The following is a 23,136-nucleotide window of genomic DNA, read 5'->3' as shown; positions in this document are numbered from 1 at the left end:
GACCACTTCATGATTGGCTTGAAATACACTCGTTGCCAATACGATCACTATGTGTATTTCAAACAACTTGCAAATGGATCTTTCATATATTTGCTTTTATATGTAGATGACATGTTGATTGCATGTAAAAGCAATGTGGAGATAGATCGATTGAAAACTCAATTGAGTCAAGAATTTGAAATGAAAGATCTAGGAGAAGCACGAAGAATATTGGGGATGGAGATTAATAGAGATAGGGTGAAAAGCACAGTTCACCTCACTCAGAAGCAGTATCTTGAGAGAGTACTACAACGTTTCAACATGAACTTGAAGACGAAACCTGTAAGTACTCCAATGGCCCCATATTTTAAACTTAGTGCATTGCAGTCTCCTAAAAGTGATGAAGAGCGGGACTATATGAAGATTGTCCCGTATGCAAGTGTTGTAGGAAGCTTAATGTATGCCATGGTGTGTACACGACCTGATATCTCTCAGGCCGTCAGTTTAGTTAGCCGATATATGCATAATCCTGGAAAGACACATTGGCATGCGGCTAAATGGATTCTACGGTACATTCTAGGGACCGTAGATCTTGGTTTAAAGTTTGAGAAGAATGAAGATAGTCTAGTAACTGGATATGTTGACTCAGACTATGCTGGTGATCTTGACAAACGACGATCGACAACTGGATATGTGTTCACTATGGCTGGAGGACCAGTTAGTTGGCGATCTATCTTGCAGTCTACAATTGCACTATCCTCAACAGAGGCTGAATACATGGCTGTAACAGAAGCCGTGAAAGAAGCCATTTGGTTACAAGGACTGGTAACAGATTTGGGCTTTAAACAGCAAGAGGTTACCGTTTACTGTGACAGTCAGAGTGCAATTCATCTGGCCAAGAACCAAGTGTATCATTCTCGAACAAAGCATATAGATGTCCGCTTTCACTTCATACGTGAGATATTAGATGAAGGGGACATTCTACTTCAGAAGATTGGCACTGAAGACAATCCAGCAGATATGTTGACGAAAGTCGTCACAGGGATCAAATTCCAACACTGTTTGGAATTAATCAATATCTCACACTGCTGAGCACCTTCAGGTGCATTGGTGCCTTAGGGCGCATTTGATAGCGGAAATCTCTCATGGCAGATATAATGAGTATTTCAACGAGGGGGTGAAATCATTTGAAGGAAGTATCAGTTTGCAGCAGCTTAAATATGACACACATGGGTGGAGGGGTGATTGTTAAATATCAACCCAATGTGTGAATATGAATGTGAAATTGTCTTGTAAAGCTGCACCATAAATTAAGCTTGTCCTCAAGCATTTATGGTGTCTCCAAAATATCAGAAATATCTCCCAACAAGTGTCTCAAATTGTCAATAGTGGTGGCTGTAGATTAGTTTGTCCCCTGAGCTTTCTCCTATAAAAGGAGATCAGTTGTAAACGAAATGAGAGGGTGGAAATCCAAAGAATGCAGTGTAGAGATAGTTTTTGTTAGAGTTTGTATATTTTGAAGAAATTTCTAAATATATTGTTTTCGTTACAGTGGACGTAGGCAAGTTGCCGAACTACTTACATATTGTCTCTATCTTGTGTTTGAGTGTGTTTCTGGATGGTTTTTGTACAACAGCGTTGGCCCGCGTGTCCCATAGTTCTTGCCCAAAATTGCCGCATCATTACGCACGTGTCATCCAGTCCAATATGCTCCTCCTAATTTGTCCTATAAAATGGCGATCTCCTCGTCCAAGCGCCGTTACAACACAGGCATTACAAAGATTGCAACGATTTTGCATGTTCTCAGGTTAATTTTGCCAAAGCTTCCACAACATATATAATAAGAGATCAGCAATGTCTACGGAACGGGAAAGGGCAGAACTTGACGCCAGGGCTAGACAGGGGGAGACTGTGATCCCTGGTGGAACAGGTGGCAAGAGCCTTGAAGCGCAGGAACACCTCGCTGAAGGTAGCTATTTAAATTCTACTTCTCTTAATTCGTCACAGATGTATGTATAATCAGAACTTACGGTTTGCACATTATATATACGATGCATGAATTGGGCATATCATGTGTTTCATTTTTTCTCTCTTTAGTTTCTGGATTATATATGTAAAGTACAATCGAATATTTTGCCAAGTTCTGATGTTACATACTTTTGCGTGATGCAAGGGAGGAGCCGAGGAGGGCAGACAAGGAGGGAGCAGCTGGGGACAGAAGGGTACCAGGAGATGGGTCGAAAGGGTGGTCTAAGCACTGTGGACAGGTCAGGAGAGGAACGTGCACGCGAGGCCGAGGGTGTTCCAATTGATGAGTCCAAGTTCAGGGCGAAGAGCTAGCTAGTGTAGTACTTCCCAGCTGTTTTGAGTATGACCGTAGGGGTGTGGGTATAGTTGCTGCATGCTAGTAGTTCGTGTTGCCTAGTTGTTTTGTTCTAGAATGGTGTTTTAGGGTTTGGCGCCGCTCGTTCTGGCTGCGTTTCTTGTAGGCGCATCTGTTTTTCCGTTCTGTAATGTCTGCTGGTGCTTTCTCAGTATGGTGCTGTATCTACTTGATGGCTACTCTGGAGGTCCTATTTAATTAGTGGTGTTTGCACGCTTTTTTGGAAGTTCCATAGATGCAATACGAAATACGACGGTCAGACGGTCCGACGGACATGCATGCTGTGTTCTATTTTTCTCTCACCTCCTTGAGGTCGCAAATATTTTATGAAACACAAAACGTTAATACGGTATGCATTGCTTGAATTTGAGCAGGCGAGCTTTAAAAGTAACTGAAAAGCAATTGTGCCTAGCTAACGTACAATTTGTAGTTTTATTTTCTTCTCCAAGTATGCATTGAACAATTCAGATGCGTGAGTTAAGTTGCCCCTTTTGTGGGCTTAGGCGTCCTTCGCCTACTTGGCACAAATTTGGCATGCTCATCTCCCACCTCTCTTAAACGGGTAGAACCCAGAAAAATTCAATGGCTCAACCCCAGAAACCAAGCTATAAGACAGCTACAGGAGAAAATCGAAGGAGAATTACATGAGCTTACACGAGAGACGTAACAGGTGGCAAGTGAACCGAGAAACAAAAATAAATCGCGTGTCAAGATTTTGAGATGATACGTGTGTAAAGGAACTCGTTCCAAGTGTCGGGTAATCCGGGAAGACACCAATGGATACAATCCGCGTAGGTGGCTGGGTCAGCCTGTTGTTCGGGTGTTAACATTTTGCCTTGACGGATGGTGTGGACGGAGGTATGTGCATCTTTTCTATACTCAGAGAGGGTGGTGATGTTTATGAAGTGGACCGGCAATCTCATTGAATGTGTCACATTGCTGGCGATGACAAGGAGCCTTCGATCAGTGCCTACCTCCAATGGGGTGGACATGTTCATAACTGGGGTAGTCTCCTTAGCACACTTTATGCCGTCTGGGTTGTTCCAATCCTCGCTCCTAACACAAATTGCATGGCATTGATGATTTCACGAGTTATGTTATTCCCAGTGGGAAACTTTCAAAAATGCATAATTTCAACCATACAATAATGATTGCGGTATTAGGAAGGCAATAATGATTTAAAAAAAAGAAGATGAGTATTGGGAAGAATATATGTGGTGGTGGTTAACCAACCAAAGATTTAAAGGACACCAATTAGCTAGCTAGGGTCAAATGATGCTTAGAGGCCACAGGCCCACAGTATCAACCACCGAGGCTCCCCTCATTGGACAACAAGAAAAGGATAATGGCTGAGCTCACTTCAACCTCTCGGTTAGTCTACTAACGTCCATATGGCATATAAAAAAGATTTGGAAAGTAATATATATAATAAAGGGAATTGAGTTGGACAATTTGAATTAGTAGCAGCGATAGACTAATTAGAACGCTTAATCATTGGGGAATATAAATTTGAGGGAAGGAATAGTACGTACTTGATATGCAGAGGAGACATACTGCTGAAGAAGACGGTGGTTCGATTTGGATTTATATTTCCATCCACCCAGTCAGCCCATGTCTTCAAAACTCTCCCGTATGCTACAGGCCGATCGATCTCATCGTACTCCGTGGATCCCTCATCGAACGATCCTCGGCTTTTCCATCAGATCGCAAATAAAATAAAAAATCAATTCTCAATAGCGCTAGCTTTTCTTTAAATAGAATGATGTAGAATTAGCAGCAATCAACTTATAATAAAGTACTTACAGGACTTTCATAGCGAAAGTGTTCATCCACCATATATATGTGTTAAAGATCAGGTAGTCTACGTCCTTCCAATTAACTCCATGCTTGTTGATTGATTCAGGCATGATTATACGATTCAATATGCTGTGCATATTGGGATCATCTGAATTTGACTCCACTAAAAACGGGGCCCAATAGAACTCCACTGTAGCGTTGTAGTCCTATAAATGGTTCACATGGAGCTTCCTCAAATTAGTCTCAATATATTGCGGAATTCTGAAGCAATGTCCACCAATTTATTCCCATTTCTTAAATCTTAACAACCGGGCTAACATGCCATATATGAGTTTGAGACCCTCATGCTCTTCCCCATAGTGATTTGAAAATGTCAAGTAAATTATTGGCCGACATGGCCAATCAAACTAGTTGGACTGTGCATCAAATAATTTTTAATTAATGCCAATCAGGATAAACAATATGGTTGAAGGCACTAATGATATAGGCACGTTTTGTCTAATACGAGATTAGATAAGGTAAAGAATATGGTTGCTTCTGCCAGCGAGAGAGGGAGAGAGAGAGAGAGAGAGGTACCTCAATTCTGAAAACAGAAAGAGAGCCTGATTTGTTCAAGCTCTTCCTGCCTGGAGGAACGACAGATTGAACCATACAAACCATAGACTCCCACTGATTCCTATTCAATGAATCTCCTACAAACATAAGCCTCTTTCCCCTTAGCTTGTCAAGCAGCAATCTGGCTTTGAACCTAGACGACACAAACATAAAAACATAAGCACAAACATATAGATTAACAATCCCAGAAACAGAAAAGAATATAGGAAACAATTGAAAGTTTTTCAAAGTCTCTGACTTTGGCAAAGAACAATCTCCTGGTTGCCATTTCCAATTCTGGTATTGGGAATCCTTTCTCCCATTCCTCATGCAAGTCACTTGCGCCGTCAGAAATTCACATTCATCTTCTTTGTACAAAGGATGGGTCGCGTTATCGAAAACCCACTCTCCTGTGAACAAATCACAATCTTCTGGAGGCAATTCAACGTCTTCATCATCTTCCTCAACAACCGGCAATTCGATCTTTTGCTCCTCTTCCTTTGCTAGAATCGATTTCAAATCCACCGGTTCTTGTTTTTCCTCGGAATTCTCTTCCTGGGATTCTTCTAGTTTAGTTCTTGACTTCACCGAAAGCGAAACTTCATTTTCGATGCCCTTCTTGGTAGTTTCTTGAAAAGGGGTTGTTAGTTTGGATGGCTCTTCTTGGATTTCTTGTTGCTTGGACCGTGAGAATGGAAAGTCAGCAATGGACTTCACGTCTTCATTGTACATGAAGACCCCAAAAAGGAACACCGAAAAGACCACAACAAATACTGAGAGATTGTTGTTTTTACGGCTTTTCATTGCTCCGTTATCGGAGTAGAACAGAGGTCCTTTCCGGCGAGGTGGCTGCATGGAGAGAGAGAGAGAGAGAGAGAGAGAGGGAGGGAAAGTGGTGAGAGACGAGACGAGAAGAGAGAGATGGAAATATAGAGAAAGAAATGAACAACCTGGGAGAGAAAGAGAGACTTACATTAGTTGAATTAAGCTTTGCTTTGTTTAATTGGGGTTTGGTGAGATGGTTTTGTCTTCAAGAAACTGGTTTGGCTTTTGGTGGAAGGAGAATGGTCTCTCTCAACTATTTTTCCTAAATCCTCCACTAACTACTCTCTTCTTCCATGGCAAACAATATGAGAGAGAGAGAGAGAGAGGTGATTTTAAAGCTTTCCCAAGTCGGTCCAAATCTCAGTTGGATGAAGGGTAGGGTGGTGTCAATGGCCAATGGTTGAAAGCGAGTTATTATCGATGTTTATGAGAGAATGAGAGAGGGGGAAGCAGCTTGAACAGTGACAGTTTTGAGATGTACAAACGTTCATGCTCACTGTGGACAAATGGTCAAACCCATTTGAGAGCTTCCCTCGTGTGGTTCAGCAGACAAAGGATTCTAGTTCTGTTTACATTAATATTTTCTTCATTTTAGTGAACTTTTTTTTCTCTGTCAATTAATATATCTCCCTTTTTTCTTTTTTTCCTTTTTTTTTGGGGGGAGGGGGGTTGGGGGTTATGAAAAAAAGAAGATGATATATCTGCATAGAAACACATTTTCGTCTGTTCTTTTTTCCCTGGAGTCATTCCTAATTTCACTTCATGTATACCTGGTGTAAATTGAATATATATAATGATGAAATAAAGGGAATGAACATATATACAAATAACATCATCTCTTATAACAATATAAAAAAAACAAAATCTGTTGCGGATTCTTTGAATATATATTTTACAAAAATTTTAAAATTCCCTTGTGAAACTTGCACTGCATTTCTGTTTTCAACTATGACTACACGTGCTCTTCATCACTTGTTTTACATCCAAGCCAATTAAATATTGAGTTAGTCTATATACAATATTTAAATAAAGATTGTTCATACAAGTCTATATAATTATGTTTACAAAAATTTTAAAATTATAATAATATTATTTTTTCTCATTTTACCCTCATTTATCATTAAGACTAAATACACAATCTACCACTCAAGATTATAAATATAATTTCTCTTAAATATTTGGAGACAGCTATCAAGTTTCCTCTTTCCTCTCATAGTCTTCTTCCTTTTTTTTTTTTTTTTTTGAGGCAAAATATTTCTGTACTGACTCTTCTCAATTAGTTTGAACATTTTATTTCCGAGATTTTGAAAAGATAAACGCAAAATTACTGATTATTTATGGTGCTAAAATCACTGTTGCCATTCTTCTATTCACTTTCACCTGCTAAAGTTCTATTTCAATGTTTTGAGTTGGTGCCAGAGTCGATTGCCTTCATAAAACTGTCGAATTCCCAAACTCCCTCTCCTTGTTTTTTTCGTGTGTAATTCCTCATTGAGCTCAATGCGATGTTCCTTTGTCCCAACAACTACCCAACTGCAGTTGATGTATAAGGACTTTTGAGAGTATTGTTAGTTAGAAAACAAAAACAGATCCTAATAATAACTAGTTACTTTATGTGTGAGAAAAGTAAAGCCTAAGGAATCATTTTCTGTGCGAGAACACCATCATATTGTTTGTGTACCTGTTCACTTCTCTTCCCGTGGGCGTCAGTTTGATGGTTGGAACATCACTTTTTTTCCAACCCAAGGCAAGTTCAAAATCCTACAGAGAGAGGGAGAGAGAAAATTTCAGCAAATATTTATCTATATGAGTTTTACTACTAATTATTTCCACATATTACACTTATTTTTATTTTATTTTATTCTTCTTAAACTAATTGAATTATTCTACTTATTATCTATACGCTACATATTTGATAAGAGAAAAAAAATGTGTGATGTGTGGTGTATTGTGTAAGGATGATGAGTAAAATGTTTCTTATATGCATATATGTATAGTTACGTGCAATTTGACAACCAAATTAATAACAAATTAACCATCCTAACTACTAGTTGGATTTAAAATCTGTATTCAAGGAATATGACGGTATTAACTAAATGATTGTCAAGAACCTGATGGTATATAATCTGATTTTTCAAATGAAAACCTAAATTCGAAACCTTTATAAAAAAAAAAAAAAATTAAATGATTAAATTCACAATTCTTCCAGGATCCTGAGTTATAAAATCATCCATTTGAAGGTATCTAAAATGCACACACCATTCAGGACATGTCATCTCATTTGATCCAGTGGGCAAAAATATTAAAAAGAACAAAGAAACGCAAAACGAAATAAAAACTGTACAAATAGAAAAGTTCATGTGCATGAGAATGAATTACCAACCTTAGAGTATTTTTATTGGTTTGATCAAATTTATCTTTAAAATTTAATTAATATCATACTTTTTTACATTTGTCTATTCTATTTAAATTCAATTTCCACATTAGATTAGCCATTTATTCTCTATATAATAAAAAAATATTATTAATTTAATAATTTTTTATTTAATTTATTTGTATCACATTTTATAATTCTACCAATTTGATATTAATAATAATTAAATTAAATTAATATTTATTAAACTTATTAAATATTAAATTAACATTAAATATTAATATTATTTATATTCTTATTAAATTAATATTAATATTTATCACATTTATTAAATATTAAATTAATATTAAATATTAATATTAATAATAATTATATTATAATTAACTTATCATTATAATTAACTTATCATTATAATTAACTTAATAATTAATATTCTAATTAATATTAACTAATTAATTTATTTTTATCAGATTTTATATTTAATAATAATAAATCGAATCAAATTTCTTAATTACAAAAAATACGTATATATTTTGTAAAATGAGTGAGAATTGAATATTTTAATATTTGACTAATTTACTGTTCATTTATAAATTTATATAATCATTATAGCATAAGCCTAAAATTTTATAAAGATGTCTAATTTAATGTGGTGAATTTTTAGTAAAGTTTAACTATCATTAAATTTTAGCCAAGCTAACGAAGGTTTTTTTTTTTTTTTTGAAAGAGAATGACGAGGCTTCGTTGAGTTTGAGTTTTGCATGAAGTTCCGGGCAGGCGCCCCATCGCGGCATTTTAATTGGACTGGATGTACTTTATGAGCCTTATTCGCAATAATACGAATTTCGGCCCAACATAACCCATCGATTTTGCCTCGAACTCGAAATGCGACGGTACCGTTCAGATTCTGAAGGCATTACCCTTGTCGCGAATGGGAGATACTGCGATCGGCAGTTCTGAAAATCCGAAACTGAAGAAATCAAATGGCTATTGTGTTAGGAACCCAACTAGAGATCTGAACTGGAGTTGGGATTGTGCGAAGTGAACGGTGCGTAGCACCACAACCTATTGATGTAAGTAACATGTTACATAGCCAGACCAGAAAATGAGAAAACAAACATGCATGTTAATCTGTGTGATAATTCAACAAACCCAAAGAAATGGTTCCAGAAACCTCACCAGTTATAATCCGTCGGAGAATGGCATTTAATTCGAATTGTGGTTCATACCATAATAAATTACCACGTAGGCTATGTTTGTGATGTGGACGTGTTTCGCAGCACTTCCCACGCAATCACCTATAACTAAAGAGAGAGAGGTTTTGGGAGGTTTGGAAAAATGCCTCAAATGCCCAAATTAGTATATCAGTAAAGATTTCTCTAACACGTAGAAGATGAGTCTCGTTGTCATACTGGAGTTGTCATATTGGAGAGATATAAATAAGGCTCATGTTATCTTTTGTTTGATGTGACAACCGCCTGATTGTTTATTTGAAATTCAAGTTGTGAGATATACCAGTTTCACTTGTTAAGGATAAACTATGAAGCTCTCTTCCGAGATTCTTATGTAGTTATCTTTTTGGTGATAATCGTTTATATCTTTCCAGTAGGTTGATAAGTCTTTAATCAAGACTTATGGGGTTAGGTTATTGTCCGGGCCCATGACACAGCCCAACAAGCCCCGAGGAGGAAAGGGTTAAAGCTCTTCCAATTTGGTTAATGAGATCACTTTAAATTACCTCACTATTATTTATTATTATTTTATTACTATTCATTAGTTTTTTATTACTACTCACGGATCATTTGAAATCACCTCAACATCAAAGCATAATCTTAATCATCTCCGTCATTTAGTTGAATAAAAAGTGTGGATTAAATCACATGGCTGTAAATAGCTCATGACCAAACTTATATTTTATTGTTGATTTTCCATTATTTGATGCACGCATATAGTTGCCTAAAACAATTAGCGCGCCAGTTGTTATATTAATTGCAAAATACAACAGCTTTTCCGCTAGTGAAATTGGGCACTGTTTTTTTGAGTTCACGCCTAGGGGTGTAAACTTACCGGTCTGAATCAGACCGGATCAGACCAATAAGCGTGTTGGTCGGTCTCGATCCATGTCATATGAGAATTTTGATTTTCGGTCCGGTCTCGAGTTGTATTTTTTGGACTGGATTGAACCAGAGTGATTGAAGTGCAATATATAGATTTTTAAAATATTATATATATTTATGTATATTTTTTTCCTTTTTTTTTCTTTTTTTTTTCTTTTATTTAAAGTTTGGATGATATTGCATCCTCAATTTATTTTTCTCTATCTTTTATATGTTGAGCTGAAGAACAGGATAAAATGTCATTGTTGGGCCAAAAAATTTAATGAAATGTCAATTAGGTTGAACAACATGAACCTGGCCTATTTTGTATTGGGCTGACCGAATGGACCGATAGCTAATAATCCAATTCATATGGATAATCAGTCCGGTTTGAGTTAAAAAAAGGGTGAACCAAAATTTTTCTGTCCGATCTCAAAAATCCCATTTGGACTCTTCAGATGAGACCGGATTGATTACACCCCTTTTCACAGCACATGCTCAGTTGTTTGTGGGATGCAGGTCGCAATTATTGACAAATATATGGCAGGATGTATAAAATCGATCAATAGGAAAGGTTTAACTGAACCAGCAAACCCACCCAATAACGTCTATATGAGATGAGATTTGCATACCCCACCCTAAGCCTATAACTACTATCAAGGCAGATGATCCAAGGTGTCCACCTACGAGATAAACGAAGAAAGCCCAAGAAGAATCAAGTTTCTGACTCCCCGATCCAATTGGGCAACATGGGAAACCCAGATCCAAATAAGCGACGCCCGATCAAGTCCTTGGACAAGGGACACTTACCTTTTGTGGGTCCTCACTTTTCTCCGACCCTCAACACCCTGCAAAGGCTTCACCCAACGGTCAACTAAAGCACCGGACCCCTCGTCCTCGTATCACCGTCAATCAGGCGCTTATTCCCCATAAAGATCCAGTCCAACACACAACATCATCGTTGTCCGTACAAATACGTCAAGAACTATTTGTAGCAGCAGAGGAAAAAACAGCCCCGTCTTCGAATTTGGCCACCACGATGTTTGCTAAGTTATTTCCAGAGGGCACTGCTGAACACCATTATCCTCAGGTATCGTCGCATCGCGAGGTTGATTTTTTTGTTTCGATTTGTCAACGCTATCGATTCGATAATCTGAGAGATACTTCTTGTTGATGACTTTCTCTCTTCTCTATTTTATTGATTTAAAATGGACAATACTTGCACCAATAGCATTTGAAAAATTCTCCGAATTCAAAATTCAAGAGCACCGAGAGCTTTTGTGTTATTTTGTTTTTAATTGTTTTAAATTGGCAGAGGAAAGGACCAGCATCCTTCATGTTGTTCTGAAAATCTTAATTAGTTCGACCTAATCATCCCGGCATCCTTAATTCATCGTATGATACTTAATCCTATGCTGGGGAATAAACTGAACCATTTACTCAAAAGTAATAATTCCCTCGCACTGTCAGCTTAAAAACTAGAGGATGCCGATGCAAAGGAAATAAAGATATATTGCGATGTAGATGACGAATGAAGTTTTAAATGGACGTGCTTCATACATTGCAAATCTGCGTTGTTATGTATTTTCTCTGTTTTTACTCTTAATTTATATAACTAACTTTTCAACATCATGATGTGACGCAGAGAAGTTTGACACCGGCGGACTTGGATCCACGTGTAACACTTCACTATGGGATCCCTTCTACTGCATCCATCCTTGCTTTCGACCCAACTCAAAGCCTATTGGCCATAGGAACTCTGTGAGTTAACTACATAATTCACTTCTTAATGATTCTAAGAACAGTAAGCATTTTTTGACACCAAAAGTCTTCAATCTGTTTATTCTCTGTGGAGAATTGCCAATCTCTGCTCTTAATGTTGATTTAACTTCTAAAGTTTCTAAACAAAGAGTATTTAAGAAAGTATTTAAGAAACTAAGTGTTATTTCCTTTGCTCACTGCAGGGATGGCAGGATAAAAGTGATTGGTGGTGATAACATTGAAGCGCTTCTTACATCTCCTAGGCAATTGCCCTTTAAACACTTGCAGGTTTGTACGTTTTACTTGTAAAGCGTAATCTTTAATTGCTTTAACAATATCTGTTGCATGATTTCACAAAAACTACTTTCTGCATTTTCCCTCAATGAATTATACATTTGTGTTTTGTTTACTGATATCTATTCTTTCCCATACTCACGACACATATTAGCTCTTAGTCCATCATTTCAAAAAATGAATATATTGTTTTTGTTCCCCACAGTTCTTACAAAATCAAGGTTTTCTAGCCAGTATCTCAAATGAAAACGAAATTCAGGTATTAATTCTTCATGAGCTATCCATTCTTTTTGACTATTTTTTCTCTAGCTAAACTTCACCTGGGTCTTTATTGTTATTATCGAAAATTCTTGCAGTTCGCCACTGATGAAATTGACGGCTTTAATAGGTTACTGATGTTGGCAGGTCTGGGATTTAGAACACAGGCAAATAGCTTCTACTCTACAGTGGGAGTCCAATATAACTGCTTTCTCTGTCATTGATGGCACCGCTTACATGTATGGTACTTTGAGAAAATGATTGTTATAGCTGCATCTTCATTACACTTATATTGGATGTGAATTCAAGTGAAATCTTGACATGTGGAATATTGCTAACCTGTCATTATGTACAGGTATATAGGATGTGAGTATGGGATGATATCTGTGCTAAAGTATGATGCTGAAGGCAGAAACATTACACAATTACCATATTGTGTTTCCACGAATATCATAGCTGGTAAGTGCTCTATCATTTCAATTGGGTGTTGTCATCACTGTGTTGGATCGGAACACCTGTATCTGTGTTTGTAGATCTTTTTTATATGTATTTAAAAAAAAATTGGGGAAGAGATATAGATAACTTGAGTGTGGGTATAAATACACGGCACTGAATACACTGCATGATGGCATCTATGTCTAACTGATATACTCCAATTGGTGGTTTTTGATATGATATTTTATTTCTTGAAATAATAAGTGTCATATGAATACATTTAGAGAGATAAAATACTATGGTTGTCCACATATGCAATGGCCAATTCAACTTATCAAAAAAAAAAATATGCAATGGCCAATTCACGCACACAAAGACAGACAGCAAGAGGAGGGGGATTCAGCTGTAGGTCTTGGCTGACTTCTCACCGAGTCACCAACCTTCAAACCATTTTATGTTGGTATAATGCTTCTCATAGGTCTGGTTGGAAAAATTTTTAGTTGGTGGCAAATATATGCCATCTAATTTTATTTTACACCTGAGGTTTTATTGGGCTTTCTCTTTTAATAATTTCACTAATATACATAGTAGGTATAACCCCTAGGGGTTGGCTCAAGTGGTAAAGGCCTTGGTGTTAGTGGTATGCTCCCTCCAAGGATCACAGTTCAAATGCTACTGGGTGCAAACAATCTCTAGGGGCCATTGGACTGTGGGATTTTCCCCTTGAATTACCCAAGGTGGATTTGCAGGAAACTCTTTGCCTAGGGCCTGTGCACCGCCGGGATTAGTTGGGACGCTGTTCCCGGACACCCAATGCCAATAAAAAAAAACTAACATACATAGTAGGTATAACAGTGTTATGAACATATACCAAGAACCTTGAAGGAAAACTTTATTCATCATGCTGGTCAAATCGGATTTTAACCAAATTAGCCTCTGGGACTGGCTGACTTACTTTCTAGGAATCAAAACGCTGAACAAAAGGAAGGATGATAAATGTGTCATAAGCATGCGTCCATGGTGTTTTGATCCTCAATGATTTTTCTTCAGTAGGAGGAATATTTCATTCTAGTAATGTGAACTATACACTTGGAGACATTCTATTGTTTTCATTGGTATGTAGATTATCGTCTGCCTGATATACCAGCAAACATTTGTGTATATGTTGATCAGCCTAAACATCTACTAGAAATTTTATAGACAAGTACTTCGATATAAGCTTGAAACTTCGGAGATGAAAATTTAATGAAAGCGAGAAAAACTAAAGAGATGAAGCCATGACATTAATTTTCAGTTCTCACCTGTATGTATGTGTATGGCCATTTATGCTGTGTTTGCATTCAGGAGAATTATGCAGCTCTGTGACAATTATATATAAATAAGTCTAAAAGTTTTCTCAATTTTGCAGAAGCAGCTGGGCTGTCATTGGAAGATCATCTTCCTATTGCAGGAGTTCTCCACCAACCTTGTTCTCCGGGAAATAGGCAAGACCAGAGATTTACTAGTATAATTTATTTATTTTGCATTTCAAAACCATGAGTTTGTGTTTTATGATTCTCTACTAGTAGCCAAAGTCGTTGTTTTATTGAGACTGGTCTAGAGACTGTGTATTGGATAGGCCAATGCATGGTTTGAGAAGTATGTATATTATTATTTTAGGAAATTTAGGTTGGCCATGGACTGAGCATTTGAGCAGTGGTGGAGCCAGGATTTGAATACGAAGGATGGGGGGAAGAGGTTGTAACACTCACACACACATTGAATTCAACAATTATTTCTATCTAGGAACAAAAACAAACTAGCATTAATAGTTTATGCACAAATTTTCACAAAGAAGAACGACTTATTGTATTAAGAGTTGAGCTCCTTTCACTATATTTTATTTATCATTTTTGAGAGGTAACATCATTTTTTTTTTTGTGGCATTAAGAGTTTGAGCCCGTCACCATTTTTATTTTTATCATTTTCAAAAGGTGACATATTACATTAAGGCCCTTTTGTTCTTTTCCCTCTCCTCTCTCTCTCTCTCTGTATGGGTAGAATCCTGGTTCCTCATTTTCTTCTTTATTTCTCCCCTACTCTTGTTTTGATTTTTATGGGATTTGAACCCCAAAAGAAATTGTAAGAGGCAGGAAATATTTTCTTTGTATTGTTTTATTGAAGTCTGATACAGAAGAAAAATAATCAGTTGGTTATGCTGTAAATCATATCGATAAGTGTAAATCACAAACTCTCAAGGCAAATCATTAAATTCAGGCAACCTATTAGGACTCCAATTTTTTGCAGTAGTCCTGGGGATCAAACTTGCAGAACACAACCTGTAGAAGGTTCAAATGTTTTCCACAAGGAGGGCAATCGCCCCCTCCTGCCCTCTCTCCCCGACCCCAAAACCTACTTAGCTGTGTCATTGGGTTTGAGATTTGTCACAGTTTGAGATTTTGATGTGTGTTTGTATGTATACTTTTAAACTCTTATCTTTTACTGTGCCATGTGCATGCCTCTAATAATTGGCCCATTATCCAAAGAGTGTTGCACGCTGTACATTTACTGTAATTTACTCATTCTGTTTGATGCATTTTGAAAGAATGCTTCCTTTCACAGATTGCTGATTGCATATCAGAATGGGGTGATGGTGCTATGGGATGCTTCTGAAGATTGCACTGTTCTTATTAGAGGCTATGAAGACCTCCTATTGAAGGATAAAACCGTGGTTCATTGTCCAAAAGACACAAGACAAGAGCAGTCTGATGATGTATCAGATGACAGAGAAATGGACAAAGAGATAAGCTCTCTTTGTTGGGCATCTAATAATGGGTCAGTTCTTGCAGTTGGCTATGTAGATGGTGATATAATGTTTTGGAACCTACAAAATACTGCCGCTGCCACAGATCAGAAAGCTGAAAAATCATTTAACAATGTTGTTAAGTTACAATTATCATCAGCTAGCAGAAGACTCCCAGTCATTGTTTTACATTGGGCTATGAATAGATCTGCTAATGATTGTGAAGGCCAACTTTTTGTCTATGGCGGTGATGAAGTTGGATCAGAAGAAGTTTTGACGGTTTGTTTTTAACTCAAAATCGGTTTTTCATATGTTAGTCTTAATTAAATATATATTCTTGTGATAATTGCCAAATAGTGATTGAAAATATCCTTCTTTTTCTTGTTTTGATTAGATTTAAAACAAGACCTATCACGATCCCACCCACCCCTTTACCACTTGAACCAAGAGCCAGCAGGTAGTAGCGATCAAAGAAACTTATTTCAACATTACAGGTTTAGGAACATGCTAACATGAACATTAACATTTGAGGTTATAGCTGTGATAGAAGGAAAGGAAGAAAGGACATTATTTTCAGTAATAGATTCCTTTTAATAGCCAATAAATTAGCTTTCTTCGACTATGATGTCATTTGATTTTTTTTATTACATGAGCAGGACATTATTGAAGTACTCATTCAAGTCTGTGTGTATATTAATTTTCCATATTACAGATTTTGAGCCTAGACTGGTCTTCTGGGATTGAAAGTATGCAATGCATTGGACGTGTAGACCTTACACTTGATGGATTTGCGGATATGGTTCTATTACCAAGTTCTGGTAGAACGGAGAATGGTACCATGTCTCTAGCTGTATTGACAAGTCCTGGAAAACTGCATATCTATGACAATAATTGCTTGTCTGCCTTAATTTCTCAAAAAGAGAAAAAGGCTTCTGCAGTTGCATTGCAGTATCATATGATCATACCCACTCTTGATCCATACATGACTGTGGCGAAGCTTGGATTGGTTTCTAGAGATGGGAAGTTCTCAAAGGCTCTGTCTGAGGTACTGCACATTTGTTAGCACCACCCTGGTATTAATGTCAGTTTCCAATTAAATTTATAAACTTCAAAAACATTGATACACATCATCCTCCATTGTTGATTATATTTTTGTTGTTTGTTTAGGCTGCCTCAGCTGCAAAAATTTATGCGGCACATACTCCAGATATGGGAGGTACAAAGTGGCCTCTAACTGGTGGTGTTCCCAGTCAGCTTCTTGACTCTGAAGATTGTTACATTGAGAGATTATACATAGCTGGTTACAAAGATGGATCTGTTCGAGTATGGGATGCCACATATCCTGTCCTGTCACTTATTTATCTTTTAGGATCTGAGGTTAGCAAGTTCTTTTTAGTAATATATACTTTTAATTTTCAAATGTAATAAAGAACTTAGCCCCTGGCCCCTCTGGCTTTGAATGGTAATCAATAATTCTGTTTACTGTTTAGTTTAGAAAATGATTATGATAGAATTTATATTACATATGACAGGTGAATGGCATCAATATTGCTGGTACAAGTGCATCAATATCAGCATTGGATTTCTGCTCTAAAACTTTAAGTCTTGCCATTGGCAATGAATGTGGTCTGGTATGAGTTAATGTTTTTCTGCCTTATTTCTAAAGCAATCAAGACTTCATGTTTTAGAGATTGTTATCACTTTTGATGGTATGTAGGTTCTCCTTTACAAGCTAATGCATAGTTCGGATGATACGATTTTGCACTTCGTGACAGAAACTGAAAATGAAGGTTTGGCTTACTGTACACAGCTTTGTCTTTGTATCCCTTTCAAATGTCAGATAGGATAAGTTCTTCATTTAATAGTTTGCTTGAAATTAACTGTACAAAAAGGGAGCAAACAAAGGTGTCAATTTGAAGGCTAGGATGAGAAATAGAAAATTAACTTTTTTATAAGTAATAAAAGATTTTTTAAAAACCTCAAAAGGCACAATCCAAGTACACAGGATGTATGGGATTTTTGGGGCCTTAAAGGCCTAGAGTCTAGATAGAGCTTAAGAGTGAAAACAGATTGACCTAGCCAATCCTAGTCGTTAAGGATTTCCAGGGTTGAGTGGTGGGAATCTCAAAGGACTCACCGTTGTCATTCCAAGGTTGTGTGTAAGATGTGTGATTTGAGCACAACACAATTATCAGTCTAGTTAACCCATATTAAGGTTGCATATCAAACCGACAATCTTCTTTCCTGGTGGCCTGAACTCAACCTCTAACTGGGAACTATGAAAGTTTTATTAAAGGAAAAAGGTTCTGCTGCAAGTGTTGCTAATAGATTCCTAGATGCCTGCTTGTCACTCAATGTCCATCAGTTCTCTCTCAAAGAACTTGCACCAAGTGGTGCTCTTCCAGTTGTTCCAAATCTCAAAAGGTTATACTTTGCACTCGCTCCTGCCGAAACAAAAAAGATTGTGCTTCAAGAAGTTACATGATTTGAGAGGATTTCATATGTGGTTTCCACACTTTTCCCTTCCACCAATGATTCTGTCCCCATGTACAGTTAACATTTCTTTTAAGTCGTGGCAGTATCTATTTTAGGAAAGAGTAATGCTAGATACAGTCCTAGACTCCTAGGGTGTGCAAGCCCCGCGTACTCCCTTTGAAAAAAGTGAGTAAATCTGGGACCCACACTCTTAATGGTGGACCCCACTTTTTTTCAAAGAGAGTGCGCTGGACTTGCACACCTTAGGATTGCAAATATCATTTCTCTTTAGAAAAATTTTATTCCATTGATTAAAAAATTATATTTGTGGTTCAATGTTCTGCCATCCCAATTTTGTGATGCTGTAGAAGCTAGGCTGGTGGGCTACTGTATAGTTGTGTTTGTGTATGAACCAAATTTTAGTTCTTTGGTAATGACTCTTATTTTTGTGCTCCTTTCGTCCATAAATGACTAGAATGGTGCTAGTAACATGGTATTAAGACCAAGGCTATAATGAAGTTGGGCAAACCAATTTTGACTGTTAATGGTATTGTGATGATTAATGCTAGTTTTGTCTGCGATACAGTCCGTGTACAATACAGTTGATAGTTTTGATGTTTTCAGTCTTCATTATGCGCTAATTGTTGTGTAAGTTGCATGCAGTTTATAACTTGCACCAAGGGGAAGGGCCTCACTGCTCAGCTGTATTTTCCCTCATCAATTCTCGTATATGCACCCTGCAATTTGCAAATTTTGGATCACGACTTGCCGTAGGATTTGAATGTGGCAGGGTGAGTTTGTTTAGATTTTCATGACGGCATCATTCTTTAATTCGTGGTAGTTGTTGACATTTTTTAGATTAGTAAGTTTAGGAATTTACATTTCCATTCATGTTACAGGTTGCAATGCTTGATATCAGTACACAGTCAGTTTTGTTTGTTACAGAGTGTGTAACCAACTCAAGTGCCCCTGTCATTTCTCTTGCTGTGAAAACGTTTTCAGATACAAATGTAATAAACAGTCCAGAGGACTCTGAATCCAAAACTTCAAAAAATCTTGGACAGGAGCTAGTGTTTGTAATGACCAGCAATGCGCACATCATTGTCATGGATAGTGAGACAGGCAATATGGTTAGCAGTTGGTCAATGAACCCAGAAAAGGATTCAGCTGCAATTTCTATGTACATGATAGGCAAGTATATTCAGTGGAGCAAAACTAGATTTTCTACACTACCTTGGAGTATAATGCTGAGAACTCTGTTCATGCAGACGGGAGCAATTTCATCCCTGATGTGTCCAATAAAAAGCATTCATTGAACTTACATCCAAAAAGTGAAGATAAAGGTGAATCTGCACAAAGTAATTTGCAGTCTGGAAGTACACCACATGAAGTTCAACTTGAAACCTCGAGCGAAATTGCGTGTTTTGGGTTGCAATCAATGAGCTTATTCTTTTTACTTTGTTGTGAAGATGCATTGCTATTATACCCTTTGAAGTCTATGACCAAGGTGCCCCTTGTGTATCTATTATCCTTTTTAATAATCTCCCAATATATCTATATATATATATATATAATCCAGTATAGGGAACTGCCTTATTTTCAGGGTGACAGAGAGCCAATTGGGAAGGTGAGTCTTGTAAAGCCATGTTGTTGGACTACAACCTTTAAGAAAGATGAGAAAGAGTGTGGACTGGTTGTTCTCTATCAGAGTGGAGTCATTGAGATCAGGTGAAGTGCTCATTGATTGCTGCTGAAAAGTCTGATATGTTTTTTATGACCCTGTTGTTTGTACCAGTTAGTAGATCCATGCTTTTGGTACCGACTTTTTCGTTTTTCTAAGATCATGTAAGTACACCCACTTGTAATAAGAGGAAGTTAATCGTCTTTGGACAGGTCTTTGCCAACTCTTGAAGTATTGAGAGAAACAAGTTTAATGTCAATCCTAAGGTGGAACTTCAAGACTAACATGGAGAAGACAATGTTTTCTTCCCATAACGGGCAAATTATTCTGGTTGGTTTTTCTATTAATTTGATCTTTCCTGTTGAAATGAAAGTCTAAACTTTCTTTACAAATTCAATGGTGAAAGACAGTGGCTTTAGTTCTTTTTGTCTTCTAGGTTAGATGCTACAAATAAAACTTACACTCTAGTCTTTTATCTTAAATAATACAAATACACTTTACTCCCTGTTGGTTAGACAGTAATACACAGATGTACCATGTGATTTATGGTAGGTTTGGGGGGTGAGATGAGAATTTTGTATTTTATTTAAGAGTTTAAAATATTATGTTTTAATATTATTATTGTTTTGAGATTTGAAAAAGGTGAATTGAGATTTGAAAAAGTTGAATTGTTTATTATATTTTGTATGGAGATTTGAAAAATGTGTAATGATGAGATGAGATGAGAATTTTGTGTCTCATCCCACCCCCCAAACCTGTCCTAAGTCTGTAACACTGAACCCTTAATGGTATGTATTCACATGTTAAAACTTTGTGGTGTGATGTCTAATCTGAATTTAGTTGCCTTTGTAGGTCAATGGGTGCGAACTTGCTGCAGTATCTATATTGGCCAATGAAAATGACTTCAGGTCTCTCCCCCTTCTTCTCTCTCTCTCTCTCTCTCTAGTATGTGTGTTTGTGTATTGTTGTGCAATTAAACTATAAACAAACATGTGTAATGCAAATACAAACATTCTGTTCTTGACTACTTTCTAAAAGAGCCATTTGCTTATTTAGGATTCCGGAGTCCTTGCCTAGTCTTCATGATAAAGTCCTTCAAGCTGCTGTAGATGCTTCCATCATCACCTCTCCAAATCAGAAGAACAGACAGGTTGCACTTTATTATTTGGGCTTCTCTCTCTCTTTCTCTCTCACAATGAAGAATCTAGGATTTTGTCTAACTTCTGTTGATACAGGATGTTGCCCCTGGATTGTTAGGTGGTGTGATTAAGACCTTTAAAGCGATTAGAGAGGCGCACAATGCAGATCTTACTGTGGCTCATAAGAATAATTTTTCACATTTAGAAAGCTTATTTTCAACTCCCCCTTTCTTAAAGCCTCCCGCAGCATTAGCAAATGACCAAGACATTGTGGAGCTCAACATTGGTTCTATATCTTCTGCTCTATTCACCTTCATTCTGCGCACCCCCCCCCCCCCCCCCCCTCTCCTGACCTAGTAATGTGATTTGGTGCAGACAATATCCAAATTGATGAACCCATGGCAGTCTCTTCTTCCTTTCAGAAGAGCAATAATGATGGGAGAGGTATACCTATTACTTGAATTTCAGGTAGATGCCTTTTAACCCGAATGAACTTTAACATTCTCTTTGTTGCTTGGCAGTTAAGGGCACGGAGAGAGAGAGATTATTCGAGGGTGCATCTACTGAGACAACTCCAAGACTGAGGACAGCAGAAGAAATTAAGGCAAAATACAGAAAGGCAGGGGTAATGTTATGTGAATTGTTCAGGCGATAAGAATTTTATTTGGAAAATTTAGTCAACGCTTTTACATTTGTAAGTTATGTATTCTGACATGGTCAGTGGGTTCAGGATGCCTCTTCAGCAGCTGCACAAGCAAGGGACAAGCTTGTAGAGCGGAAAGAAAAGCTTGAGGTATGCTTGTTCATGAATGCCTCATTCCCATCTAGTTATGACATTGGATTAACTTGGCCAACCATAAGCTCTCAGTCCTCTGAACAATGTAACTAGGTTGATTTGGATAATATAGAACAAACTTTAGAATTAGTTATATTGAATCCCATCTCTTTGGTTGCCACATGTTCCTCGAGCAATCTGATGCTTCGGACTTGAAACATTTATATATAAGATAATAACAGAGAACGGTTATTGAATTATACCACATTTGAGAATGCCACTATTCCGGTGCTTGATTGAGCTCCCATTATCTTATATCTGTTTGCATGCTGCCCTATTTTAGACTCTTGACCTCCCATCCTCACCCTCTTGATTTTATATCTGTATAGTTGTGGATTGCAAGAAATTTCCTTATAAAGTAATTGCCTCTTTGATTTTAACTGAGCATGTTTGCTTATGTTCTGTTTAAACCAGAGGCTCAGTCAGAGAACTGAAGAGCTGAAAAGTGGGGCTGAGAACTTTGCTTCAATGGCAAGTGAACTCGCAAAGACGATGGAACGTCGTAAATGGTGGAACATATGACATGTTGGCATCAATTTATAATAGCCCGATTGACCTGGTTTGGAGTGGCTTTGTTCTTATTAAAGCATTTTCAGAGGTAGCCAGCACAATTTAGTAGAGGATTCTACGAGAAATTTGGAGCAAGCATTCACACCAAATTCTCATGTTAATATTTATTATTAGGTAATTACTGATTCCGGCCCTGGTTGTGTAAAAAGGTAATTCATTTTCTAAATTCAGCGGAAAATAAAAATCCATTTTGATTTCTTTTTTAACACTTCTGTATATATGTATTAGTGTATTTTCATCTGTCTCTCTCTTTGATAAGTAAATGGCAAAATAATTTTTAACAGTATACTCGATAGAAATATAGCTTTTTAGCCGAAAAGTTAAGAAACAAATATTCTCTTTATTGTTAAGATCGATGTGGATCGTGACTGGTTCCATAATTTATTATTATTATTATTTTAAAAAAAATCCCGAATCAATAAAGGTCCCCAAATCTTTTTGGGATAATGCTGTAAAGGAGAACTTTAACTTATTTTTTCTCCGGAACCATCCTACATGGTGTAGCACGACTCTTATGCATATCTTACCCATTCCAGTGTGTCACTTTCCTCGAAGTTTGGCAGCCCTCGGTATGATACTCGGTCTTCTCTGATAAATGAAATACACCATATTAGGTGAAACCATTTGGAACGTCAAACAAACTTGCGCCGACCAAGTTGGGTCAGTTCAAAACTTAATAAATTTTGACCCAGAAACTGAAAGCGTGTGAAAACTCGGTAAGAGCTAACGATTAACAACGGAAAATCAGGTCAAAAAATGGGAAAAAAAGAAGAGATTTTAAAACTTTTCAAAAACTTGTGCCGACCGGATTTGGCCATTTAAAAAGAGTGATGCAAATGAATGCCTACTTGAACTTGT

The 23,136-nt window shown here is 37.1% G+C and overlaps 3 protein-coding genes across 6 annotated transcripts; 2 read left to right on the top strand and 1 right to left on the bottom strand.

The window, feature by feature from the left end:
- Positions 1-1,731: 1,731 nt before the first annotated feature.
- On the top strand, positions 1,732-2,587 carry LOC109007156 (protein SLE2-like). The gene is made up of 2 exons (XM_018986718.2): positions 1,732-1,948; positions 2,153-2,587. The coding sequence occupies exons 1-2, from the start codon at positions 1,834-1,836 to the stop codon at positions 2,317-2,319; spliced, it is 282 nt and encodes a 93-aa protein (XP_018842263.1). The 5' UTR covers positions 1,732-1,833; the 3' UTR covers positions 2,320-2,587.
- LOC109007155 (protein ESKIMO 1-like) lies at positions 2,354-5,946 on the bottom strand. 2 transcript variants are annotated; one of them, XM_018986717.2, is made up of 6 exons: positions 5,727-5,946; positions 5,013-5,602; positions 4,736-4,907; positions 4,166-4,365; positions 3,895-4,053; positions 2,354-3,418 (listed from the first exon to the last, which is right to left on the bottom strand). In XM_018986717.2, exons 2-6 carry the CDS (start codon positions 5,555-5,557, stop codon positions 3,070-3,072), a joined length of 1,425 nt encoding a protein of 474 aa, XP_018842262.1. In that variant the 5' UTR covers positions 5,558-5,602; positions 5,727-5,946; the 3' UTR covers positions 2,354-3,069. The 2 variants fall into 2 exon arrangements, with proteins under 2 accessions (XP_018842262.1, XP_018842261.1); XM_018986716.2 differs by lacking the exon at positions 5,727-5,946 and having other exon boundaries at positions 5,013-5,714.
- A 4,886-nt stretch (positions 5,947-10,832) lies between these two features.
- Positions 10,833-22,498, top strand: LOC109007158. 3 transcript variants are annotated; one of them, XM_018986721.2, is made up of 24 exons: positions 10,833-11,138; positions 11,694-11,809; positions 12,013-12,097; positions 12,309-12,362; positions 12,509-12,600; positions 12,717-12,820; positions 14,205-14,280; positions 15,398-15,857; positions 16,291-16,623; positions 16,746-16,955; positions 17,111-17,209; positions 17,296-17,368; positions 18,717-18,844; positions 18,953-19,244; positions 19,322-19,560; positions 19,657-19,781; positions 19,947-20,064; positions 20,587-20,642; positions 20,791-20,884; positions 20,970-21,159; positions 21,249-21,317; positions 21,395-21,498; positions 21,604-21,666; positions 22,123-22,498. In XM_018986721.2, exons 1-24 carry the CDS (start codon positions 11,088-11,090, stop codon positions 22,228-22,230), a joined length of 3,339 nt encoding a protein of 1,112 aa, XP_018842266.1. In that variant the 5' UTR covers positions 10,833-11,087; the 3' UTR covers positions 22,231-22,498. The 3 variants fall into 3 exon arrangements, with proteins under 3 accessions (XP_018842266.1, XP_018842265.1, XP_018842267.1); XM_018986720.2 differs by having other exon boundaries at positions 10,860-11,105; positions 11,691-11,809; XM_018986722.2 differs by lacking the exons at positions 10,833-11,138; positions 11,694-11,809 and having other exon boundaries at positions 12,059-12,097; positions 12,492-12,600.
- The last annotated feature ends 638 nt before the right edge of the window (positions 22,499-23,136 follow it).

Source organism: Juglans regia, chromosome 12 (genome assembly GCF_001411555.2).
Source record: "Juglans regia cultivar Chandler chromosome 12, Walnut 2.0, whole genome shotgun sequence".
Lineage (NCBI taxonomy): Eukaryota > Viridiplantae > Streptophyta > Magnoliopsida > Fagales > Juglandaceae > Juglans > Juglans regia.
This window is presented reverse-complemented; position numbering and strand designations above follow the sequence as displayed.